The 11,533-nt window shown below is 40.2% G+C and overlaps 1 protein-coding gene across 4 annotated transcripts in view; it reads right to left on the reverse strand.

Moving 5' to 3' along the window:
* The window catches only part of reln (reelin), a 99,262-nt gene that overhangs the window by 27,776 nt on the left and 59,953 nt on the right, over positions 1-11,533 (reverse strand). For all 4 annotated transcript variants that reach the window (XM_017405917.2, XM_017405918.2, XM_017405916.2 and 1 more), the window contains exons 5-19: positions 8,890-8,922; positions 8,672-8,750; positions 8,345-8,441; positions 6,907-6,958; positions 5,817-5,925; positions 5,227-5,467; positions 4,265-4,410; positions 2,898-3,049; positions 2,683-2,798; positions 2,128-2,336; positions 1,889-2,017; positions 1,689-1,798; positions 1,125-1,191; positions 713-946; positions 86-247 (exon numbers count right to left, since the gene is read on the reverse strand). In XM_017405917.2, coding sequence (XP_017261406.1) covers positions 86-247; positions 713-946; positions 1,125-1,191; positions 1,689-1,798; positions 1,889-2,017; positions 2,128-2,336; positions 2,683-2,798; positions 2,898-3,049; positions 4,265-4,410; positions 5,227-5,467; positions 5,817-5,925; positions 6,907-6,958; positions 8,345-8,441; positions 8,672-8,750; positions 8,890-8,922 — 1,936 coding nt within the window. The remainder of the gene's footprint in view (positions 1-85; positions 248-712; positions 947-1,124; positions 1,192-1,688; positions 1,799-1,888; positions 2,018-2,127; positions 2,337-2,682; positions 2,799-2,897; positions 3,050-4,264; positions 4,411-5,226; positions 5,468-5,816; positions 5,926-6,906; positions 6,959-8,344; positions 8,442-8,671; positions 8,751-8,889; positions 8,923-11,533) is intronic.

Consider the following 11,533-nt stretch of genomic DNA (forward strand, 5'->3'; position numbering starts at 1 on the left):
ACATTGGCTCGTAACTATACAAGACTGTGTACACAGAGACACATGCACTGACAACAAGCACACATGCTCAAGGTGCAGAAGTTACCTCGGCTCGTGGAAGCCTTGGTAAGCATAATGCTGCAGCAGGGTCCAGGTGATGCCATTGTCTGCAGAGTAATGCAACAGAACACCCTCTCCAGGCTGATCAGGTGCAGGACACGAGCTCAGGATGCTACGACTTCCCAGTCGCAGAGTGAACTGCAGGTACCTGCATAAAATCATAACAAAAAAGACATTGAAAAGAAACAATGGAAGGACTTTCTGCTAGCAAGGGAGGTTTATAGACAGACTGATAAAAAAAGGAAATATAAAAGTAGAGCAGGGGAAAGGGCTGTTTAAAGGGCAGATAAATTGACAGTCACCCATAGAAAAGAGGTGGGAAGAAGGAGGTGGATACAATAATTAAAAGAGAAATATCTGCATTGGGTCTAACGCAGCTCTAACTGCTCTGATGCCTCTCAGTCTCCCACATTTTAAGGTCTTTTCTAATCTAAAGCCCTTGCTAAAACCACAATTGATGTCTGAACATATGAACAGAGTACGAGTAAGAAACAGGGAAAATAATGGATTAATGACTGGAACATTTTCATAAATCAGTCAGACTTTAATAAGTAGTTTATCTCCAATGATTGTTTTGACATTTTCCTCTGCTGCATTTCATCTTTAAAGTTACCTGGCCTGGGAACTGTCTAATGGAGCAGTGACCAAGTGTCTTCGGCTGTCCCTGTTAAAGACCAGAGCCTTGCCACTGGCGAGTACTCCACAGCCAAAACTGACTTCAGCGCCACGAAGCGAAGAGAAGCTGTGGTAGGAGGAGAGGCGTGGACTAGAGAAACCTTCTGACAAGAAGGCTGGGAAGGTCTGGGATGCAAGTTCACAAGCTGGACCACTGAAGCCCGGGTCACATCTGTGTGGTAGATAAATAAGAGAGAAGAGGTTAAAAAGAGGCCAGGATAATGAAAATTCATCAGTACACCATAAAAATAATACAGTATGATTAATTTTGAGTGGTGGTCATAAGTGTTAAAACTTTAGATTTTAGATTTTTTAGATTTATTTGGTGTAATAAAGAAGTGGGTCCATACTTGCAGCCCGTGCGGGAACAATGTCCTCTTCCAGAACAGAAACGAAGGCAAGCTGGCCCAATATACACTGAAACGAAACAATGATACTCAAGATTTTTAGAGTGTAGAAATGTTTTGTGCATTAAGTCGCAATATAGTATTTGTGACTTTGAGAGTTTTTGTCTTGTTAGCATGAACAACAGAAATTTACATGGTGGAACATTTGGAAATGGGCACCAGGAACAATGTTTTTTATGAGACACAGGATGTCACCTTGTACTAACTAGTAGATAACTGTTCGTAAATCTTAGCGTTAGGCACACCTAGTTGCTTTATATTTTATTTACAGTGAAACAGACATTATTACAAGTTAGAAGTCAAACAATATTATAAGATTTGATTATTTGTATTCACACTGTTATAATGCTAACAACTATCTAATAATTTCACCACTTTATATACACATTATTTGACTGCTACATGGTAGAACCTACTATAGAAGGTATTCTGTTCTCTTTCTAGTGAAAGAAATCTGAAACTTGGCTTTAAACATGGAACCATTTGAACTGAATCTGGAGTTCTCACCATTATCTATGGCCCACATGTTGCCTGCTCCAGTACCAGACTGCTTCCAGCGAAACCGGGTGGTCTCTGTGAGGGCAGCGTTCGGAAGAGGAATAGAGATTCTGGTCCATCTAAGGGGACAAAATGCAGTTTGGTAATACAACCAAAAACCATGCAAATAGTTTGTTGCACATATATAGAAGTGAATAGTTTTTTTGTACCCGCTGTAGTTGTCAGAGGAGTAGATGGTGCTGTGTGGCAGATGTGGTCCAGCACAGAGCTCCGGAAGGCACTCGGTGTGGAGCAGAGACCAGGAACGACCGAGGTTGGAAGAAAACTCCAGGCTCACACTAATGGAAGGAAAGGAAGCATATCTTATTTTAAACACTTAACTTTTAACAGATTTCCTTGCAGATGTCCACATGGGACATGGTCAGACAAACCTGATGAAGCACCATACCTGTTGGCAGGCTGGTAGGAGCCGCAGCCGAGGTTGATGGAGAACTGAGCAACATGTGTGTGGGTGGCAGGCAGCACAGGGAGCAGCTGCATGTAATCCACAGCCCACACGTGACGATCAGCACCGCCGTGTGACCTCTGCTCCAAACAGAACTGGGTGACTGGTGTTTGCAGCTCAGATGGAAGTGCAACTGATACCACGGCAGGCGTCTGAGAAAGTATGAAGTTAGGGCAAGACCGAGGGAAGAGTCAGTCCATTATTAATCAGTTCATGAATTTCTTAGTTTATGTAATGTGAGAAGAGCAGAAAAAAACACTTGAAAAAAAATCTAATTTTGTGAAATCAATTACCTGATTTGTGTAACCAATAAAAATGCTACCAAGTTATCAGTGAACTTATAGTTTAGTCAGCTTTAAGGTGATAATAAATATAAATAGGGTAACACATATAAGTGCATTAAAAACCACAATGACAGGGCCATTACTATTACCATCAACAACACTAATTCATTTGATTTTATCTGATTTATCTGGTGTCAGTGATGTTGTATCTCACCCTGTAAGACATGTATGGAAGAGTGTCCAGCACCACACGTTCCCTTCTGCCCTCGGACCTTCCAAACAGAATCACATTGTTCTCGTGTGATTCTCCCGGATCACAGTCACCCCCTCCTGCACATAAACACACCTGTCTTTACACACTCGTGAAAAGAACATGGTATCATACAGTCGTACATTTCAAAATTAATTAAAGATTTAGGATGCATTTACCCATTGTAAAGTAGAAGCGGAGGTTTCCATAGGATGTGGTGTCAAGGTAAGGGGTGCACACCTTCCTCCGACCCTCCCTTTCAAACACAAGTGCTGCACCCGACTCAATCTCTCCACACTTTGTCCCATACACAGCCCCTTCTATGTCCCAGCTGAGTGAAAAAACCCCACAAACAAGCAGAGAAGCTTTTGTAAATTATGTCAGATTTTCAAAGCAAAATTCTCATTCAGGTTCAGCATTTCACTAGCATTTATAAATTTGAAAACAAAGCTTTGCGGCATTAATTATGACTAATATTAAGACTAATGTGTTTACAACCACATGTGGTTCAAAGCTTTAAATAAGGCTTTTCTCTCAGTTGTTCTTTACATAAAGTTTGGAGAATGTAATTTAACTTGGAAAGGATACATAATAAAACATAATAAAAATCTAAACATGTTGGAAAACTGAAGGGATATGGTTATTACCATTTTAAGATAATCATGTTACATTTCTAATGACCCAAATCAGACACAGATTACAGCTTTGCACAACATCCCTATCTGGAGATTTACTGAAGTGAGGATAGCAACCCTGACTTGTTAGTAAACAAACAAACTTTGCCAAATATTCAGTATGAATCACCTAGAGATACTTGAACACAAACACATATTTCTGCCCAGTAAATGTTTGAGATTCTCATTAGTTAGCTCAGTGTGTCCCCCCTCACAGTAACTGTTTCCTTTCCTTTCCTTTCCTTTCCTGCTTTGTGTCTCCATCCCAGCCACAGTTGAGTAAAACGAATCTTAGTGAAGAGTGCCGTCACCACAACACTTTCCCCTCCTTCTTGAACACGTGTCGGTTTGTGATGCCTGATGGGTGGGTTGCATGCAGTGCACCATGTTGGATAGAAGTGAGGGTGTGGGGCTGCTGCAGAAACCTGTTTCCGTTTTAGCTCTTGCACATTAATGGAAAAGCACACTGACAGACGTGGTGCATGAAGCCTGTTAATTACTCCCTGGCAGTGATCCGATCCATCTCTCTCCTTTTATCTTTCTGCCTCATGCAGTGCATCAGACGGCGCTTCTTTGCTTTCTGCTGTCCAGTGTGTGTGTTGTGCTCTGAACAGATGGACTGCCATCTCTGTAGCAGTCAGAGGTATGGTGTTCACCTGTGTGAGTCCCCACGCCTGACTTATGCAGAGCTGCATGTTTCATCATCAGACATATGACAAGTGACAGGTGTCAAAGCATTTGAATGTTTACATTTCAGAGCTGTGACACTTAACAAAATCCATCCTGTTACCTGCTGCACTTTCCAGCAAAAACAGACATTTAAAGGTATTTAGAAAAGAGGTGAGAGATAGATCACAGTGGCTCTGACTTACTTTAAAGGTGGGCTCTCAAAGTCTTCCTCCCAGTAGCTCCTTCCTTCCTCTCGGTGCAAATCAATGTCTCTGGTGGAGGCAAAGCTCTGGCCTTCTCCATCACCACCATGGAAATATAGTGCATTGCCTTCAGACTGACAGGCATGCTGCTCAATAAGAATACATAAAAAACATTTTTTATTAGTGACCTTTAGAAAAGTGTTGAGATGCTAAAAACCAGAATAATTTCCTCATCATTTAATCACTGTTTAATTGACAATAGCACTGATGACATAATAAACGCTGCAAGAGAGAAGCTCTAATGTTGTTAGTTGTTAAAAATATAATTTCATTTTGAACTTGCTGTGTTTTTTTAAAGCTTGAACTGGAGCATTTTTACAGCTGTCTTGCATCACCTTTTCTGTTAACACTCTACGTGTTCGGGTTCTGAGAGGGCAGGCTTTTGTGAATCTTAAAGAGAAATGGCCATTCAAGTCTCTGCAGCACAGAAGTGTATTGAAATTTTCTGAATCTTTTAATAGTGAATATAATCGTACATGATGTAATCCCAGAATTATTTGTATTGTCATGGTTTAGAAAGATTTCAGTTGAACTGTGTCCCTTGCAGATTTCACAGAGTGGTGTCCTCCCCTCACGTGTACGTCCGAAAAGGTTCAGCTTCACTCAGATTCTACTTCCTGTCTCATGTTACTGACCTGTTGCCAAAAAGTTCCAGATAAACAAATTCTGTAATCTTATGTCACATTCTTGCTAAAATTCTCAGATTCAAAGCATTCAGTTTGTTATTTTTCTGCTATTACTGAATTTAAACTGTATGCAGATGATTGCGTTCTGCTTTTGTTTTCTTGTCAAAGAGTGGCTCATTTTTTGCAGAGATGTTCTGGTCACTGGGCTTTGTAGACTTCTACAGTTAGAGTGCAGGTTAATGTATGGTGTCCATATGATGGTGTATTAGCATGCACCTTGACTGTGGCTCCAGGGAAGAAGAGCCAGTTAGCGGTGTCTGGAGGGTCCAAGTTGTCCTCCATCAGGGGGGCTTTGTGAGCAGAATTGACCAGCAACACATTGTCCAAACCCCAACAGGACTCATAGCCTTCAGGTCCACGGGGGGTCTCCTGAGACCAGCGAAGTCGAACTGCATCACCTCTGGAGGAATGTGGAAGAGGAAGCAGGTGGACGACTGTGCTGCTGTTGGTAGGAGCTCTGAAAACGAATGAAACAACAAATATTTTATACACCAACGAATACAAATAAGCAGAAAACTCTTCATGAACTTCATCAGTTTTTGGGTTTCTTTTTTCTGAAAAAGCTCTGTCCAAATATTACAGAATATTGTGTCAATACACTATGTTTATTTGAAGACCGACAAAACCCAGCGACCAGGAGCGAAGGATTAAAAACAGGTGGATCATTGAGACACAAACAGGAGAGAAATGACAAATTAAGAGGGGGAGGTGTGAAGAGGATAAAGGGAGGGCGGGTGTTTGTAACAGATGGAAGGACTGTGGGATGGATGAGGCAAAAGGAAGGAAAGTAAGAGCAAGAGAGAGACCTGATCTTTTCCAGTGTGATCCAGTCATCAGAGGTGTTGGCGTTGCCACTCTGGCTGTAAAACACTGTGATGCTGGGGTCTGAGTAACTGAACCGGCAGGAGCCTGAGCCTGGGGAACGTGGACAGACAGAAAAGACAAACACATTGGATCAATAAGTGTCCACTGTTGAGTGAACAGCTACAGAATGAAACAACTTGCTCAAATGATGAATTCAATTCAAAGAACAATAATCCTCTGTATTCTTCAGACGTGCTGATTTTTCCTCTAAAAGCCCAGTCTCCTGTGTCCAAGAGGAAAATAAATTGTAAATGGTGTCAGGATGTAGCTAATGATCAGAATGAAGCTGACAAACTGCAGGAGAAGAGACAGACTGAAGCCTAAACAACAGATAGATTTTCCATCTGCCCGTACACCAGTATTGCGCACTATGATGATTGTGAGATTAGAACTACTTTTAAACATAGTCTTATGTTGTGTGGATGCTGCGAGAGTAGATGGGGTCAAAGGCTGCTAATGGAGGCAGAACCCACCCGCCCCCCCCCCACCCAAACATTTACTCCTCTTCTTCCCACACTTTGTGACCATTGAGTCCATCCTCACTGAATACAACGTGCATTAACCTGATACCACCTAATGGCACAACTCTACTAAACTTTTTTATACAATATACTACCCAAACTCACATTAATGACCTTAAAACAGAGGGGGGGGGATGGGGTGAGGCATGGCATTATGTACGCTTATTTCCTTTTTGCCTGATTCCCATGAGAACCGCCGGATGGATGTAATGGACATGAAAAATACAACACCTCTAAAAACTTGGCCTTCTCAGTATCTTTTCAGAGTATTATGAATCATTCATTGCTGTGACAGGTGAAGAGGACAGTGGGACAAGGAAAAAAAAAAGCTGAACTATTGTTTGTACCAGCAGTATTACTCACAGATAATAAAGAGGTACTTTGTCCAGTTTGATGCAGGGTTACAGTCTAAGATCTAACAAAGATTTATAAAGGTTTTATATGTAAATGTGTAGCATAAAGTCTGTCTGCATACAGTGTGTTGTTGCAGGGCCTGAGACTGAATACTCACCCAGGGCAAACTGTAGGACTGAAGCTGTGCTGGTGTTGAGAGGTACAGTGGTCTGAGGAAAATACACAAGATTTTTAAAGGCACATTTTTAAACATATTCATATAATCATTTTTTTAATGTGTTTGAAAACATTAAATGAACGAATCAAAGAGTTTCTACCTTAAAGCATCTGCATTTCAAAGACAGTCTTCAAAACTTGAATTGACAGGCATTCATAAATAATAAACTAAAGAAAATTATCATATCAAATCAGAACTAATTGTCCGAGCAGATGATCAGGACTAAGGGCACCTAACATTGACATCTCATCATTACCTGTTTGCTGAAGCTGCTGATTCAGAGTGTTGTGACTGGTGTTTGAGCAGAGTTAAGCAAAGTTCAGATCTTTTGAAGTGGGTAGTGGGATCTGAACCATCCAGCTCATTTAAAATTTCTTGTTGTCTTATAACGATAGTGGTTTATGCAAACTCTAATTTATAAACATTTACATCATCATCAGTTTTGTGTTACACAGTTCTTTACATACAATTCTGTGTGATTCGTCATAATCTTCCATGGAAGCTGGAGTCAAAAGATCTGTACTATCTTTCTAAAGGGTTAAACAGCTGAAACAAACTCAAGGTCTGAGGTAGAAATTATTTTTTGTTCTGTTGGGAAAAAAAAAACACCTAAATATGAAATTTAATCAACAGAGATGAGAGTTCATGAGTTAAATAAATGTCTTAAAAGGATGTTTTATATGTTTCAATGTCAATACTGTAGAGAGGAAAACTGAAACAAAAAAAAGGAAAACAAAAATAAAGGTTTTTAAACTGTTCAAACTTTTTTTTTTTGTCTTTGTAATATTAAAACAATGATTTGCTGTGTGGAATGAGTGAGTTGTCTGTGAGCTGTTTGTTTAACAGAGTATTTGTGACAGTCTTTGCTTAAATGTGTTTGTGTTCCCGACTGTGTATTTTTGTGCATTTCTGATGGATTTTGACAGAAGTGCTGCCAGGCAGCAGCATAAAACATCTGGAACAGTAACAAACAAAAGCAACTGCTTATCACAGAAGGAAGCCGAACCATGAGGCAATAAACACTTCTCTGCTGTGAGCTCGCTCTAATCTCCTACAGCGGAACAAACTGTTTGAAATCCACTTTGTAAATAAAGAGGAAAAAAACAGGATAGATGAACAATTAATGGCAGTGTGTGATAAATTCAATTTTGAAAATTTGAGGGGTTTTTGTCTTACAAAACCAGATCAAGCAAATTCTGTTACCACGATCAAACATCTCATGTTGAGCTGAGGACTTTGAGTGAAGTGCTGCAGAGATATTTGAACATAACATCATCAGTGTGTTGTAATTCACTGTGGATGTGGTCGTGGTTTGGATTTACAGTCAATGGGCCATGGAATATACAGTGGTTGCAGTGTGGTCAAGTGTGGCAGTTACCAGCTCTCGCTCTCCAAAGTGCTCGCAGAAAGTGACCGCTCTGCCATGCATCAGCGCACCACACTGCTCTCCAACCTCACAGTTACTGCACTCAGACCTGTAAACACAGCAGAGTTTAAAAGAGGGGAACAAAACCCGCGTTAGAACGTAATACATATAAAGAAAAGTGCTGAAGTGATCGCAGCTGCACCCTGAAGGCTTCTAGATGTTCGAATCTGTTTGTGCAAACCAGTTAGAACCTTGTCGGCACATGGAATATGAGGTCAGAAACAGGAAACACAAGTTGCCTTTAAGACCACAAGAGAAGCTGTAACTTTTGACACCTACCATATGTTAGGATCCAACTCTCCTTGCATGTTGGAGTCAAAATCATCTCGCAGCACAGCGTGTTTACCATGGAGCTCCACTACAAGCATACAGTCAACAACATGCCCACAGTTAAACACAGTGTATATGATAACGGATCTTTTTTAATGACTCATACCTTTGTGAAGGTAATTCTGAAAATAAAGGAATTGTCAGCATGCAATAAAATACACACTCACCCAGATTAGGTCTCAGCGGGGACTCAGTTGGAGCTGAAACACAGAAGTTGCAAGTCAAGCTGTGGCAACATCATGTATTTATAGGTGAGGTCTGCTATTTCTAGGCTTAACCAGCACAGTTACCATTTCTGAAAAGATGACGAGCTGGAAAAAGTGTATACACAAACCCATAAGTTTACATCTGAATATACAAAAATGCACAAAGCAAACAGACAGTACATATTGTCTGAAGTTTCGAAAGGAAGAATGTATTGCTTCAATCAGTAAAACCTACTCATATCTGACTAAAACAAACTTTCTTTGTGTCCCGGCTGGCCATGGCTGCAGTCTCCCAGCTACTGATGTTAATTCTTTTCAGTAATGAAAGGCCTGGCTGCTATGATTAATGGTTCATTGGCAATTAACCGCTACCCTCCCCAGAGGCGGATGTACTGTGATCTGTGGCCGCTGCCTAGCAAACACTCTCAACCATCAATCTCTCTCAGGGGACAGACAGCCCTGAGAAGGGGCAGGAGGTGAGCGAGGGACTGGCAGAGGCGTGGGGTATTGAATGTTAAAAATTAATGAATCAAACGCCAGTTTAAAATGTTTCTAACTTAAATAATGAAAGCATTTTGTAAAAACATTCACATCTTAGCAAATGAATAAAAAGTTACAGTTAGATTATCTATCTTTGTGCTGAAAGAGGTGGACAAGAAACCACACAGTGAAATTTAAAACCTAATATATCAAACTGAGAAATGTTGACTATGTTTTATTAGCTGGCAGGTTATGAACCAGTGATGGATGTTATTAAATGTGACTTGTGCAAAAAAAAATTGCCTTAGCTGAATTAACAGATGAGTGGTGTGTAAAAACTTACTGCTTTGTTGGAATATAAAAGGCACATTTTGGATACAAATAACTGAATACAATCGATTAGCTGATCACCATCAAGTGTGAGACCTATAAAAGCAGAAGCTTTGGCAGTTTGCTATTCTGAATCATTCTGGTGTGTAAACAAAGAGGAAAGAATTCAGAAACAATAAGAAAGAAGTTTCTGCCAATTGATCTGGGATGGCAAAAGCCCATTATTCTACAATGAAAATTAAATTTCACTAGTATCACTTGGACTATACGTTGTGAATGACTCTGAAAACCACACGGAAGTTTAGGTCAATATCTGTAGAATTGTTTGAGTTATTGTCAGTTTTATGTTTTTAAATTTTATTTGGCTGTAGCAGCCATTTTAAATCATGTTGACTCCACAAATCAGTCAATTGTAAATGTACATTCAATGACTGCTTTCAAGTTTCATTAAATGCCATCTGAGACACTTTGGTAACACACAGACACACACATAAACATGGGCAAAAACATTATTGTCCACCTTCGCCTTTTGTTGGTGGGTGATGAAAACAAAATTTGAATGTTATACCTTTTAGGCCTCAGTTGGTGTGTTAGGTGTTAAGTGTTAAGAGATCATGGCAGGAGTACACTTTGAAAAACCTAAAGTATGGCTTATTCAGAAGGATGGCCAGGAAAAAAAAGTCTTCTCTTCAAAAAGAACATGGCAGCATGACTGAGGTTTGCAAAATAGCTTATTAGCAAACCTCAAGACTTTTGGAACAATTCTTTGGACAGACAAAATCAAAGCGGAGAAACCACAAATGCACATAATCAGGTTTGACAAAAACCAAATACAACATATATATCAGCCCAATCACCTCATACCAAAGTGTCAGAGGGTTAATGATTTGGACTCATTTGGCAGTCAACTAAGAACTCTTTATACCAAAATGTTCTTGAGTCAAATGTGAAGCCAACTGTTCAAAAGTTAACTTTTAGCCCAGATGACATTATACAACCTGACAGTCAACAACAGCAGCAAATTTATAACAGACTAGCAGAAAAAAACTAAACAAATAACAGTGCTGCAATGTCCTTATCAGAAGGTTGTGCATAAGAGAGTGCCTATAAATCTCAGGAAACCACAACACAAGAGCAAACTGGCATTTAGTGGTGAGTTGTTGAGAGGACCCAAATGTAGGCACAGAGGGCAGATTTAAGATTTCTGGAATCCTGCAGCAAAGAGAAGAAACTAGGAAACCAGCAAGATACACAGCTAAAAACACTATGATAAAGTCTGAGCAAAACCAAAGGGCATATATGGATTGAAGGGTGATTAATGAGTGACCTCAGGTGTGCTAAATGAAACTCTAAAACAGGGGTCTCCAATCCTGGTCTAGGAGAGCCACCATCCTGCATGTTTTCCTTGTTTCTCTGCTCCAACACACCTGATTTGACTCAATGGGTGATTAACAGGCTTCTGCAGAACATGAAGAGGCGATTTAACAACCGAATCAGGTGTGTTGGAGCAGGGAAACAAGGAAAACATGCAGGATAGTGGCCCTCGAGGACCAGGATTGGACACCCCTGCTCTAAAACGTGAGGAACCCAACAAGATTAATACTAAACGCTGGTGTAGATTCTCAGTCATCCAGGCCATGGTAAATTTAAAAAAAAGTTAAAAAACAAAAACAACTGGACTTCTATTCTGTAGCTGAAGATGTTTCGCTTCTCATCCGAGGAGCTTTCTCAATTCAGAAATAGAGAGTGTGGAGTTGAGCTTTTAAAGCTGAGATGTGATGTAAGCTGGATTGCT

This window comes from Kryptolebias marmoratus, linkage group LG11 (assembly GCF_001649575.2).
Source record: "Kryptolebias marmoratus isolate JLee-2015 linkage group LG11, ASM164957v2, whole genome shotgun sequence".
NCBI lineage: Eukaryota > Metazoa > Chordata > Actinopteri > Cyprinodontiformes > Rivulidae > Kryptolebias > Kryptolebias marmoratus.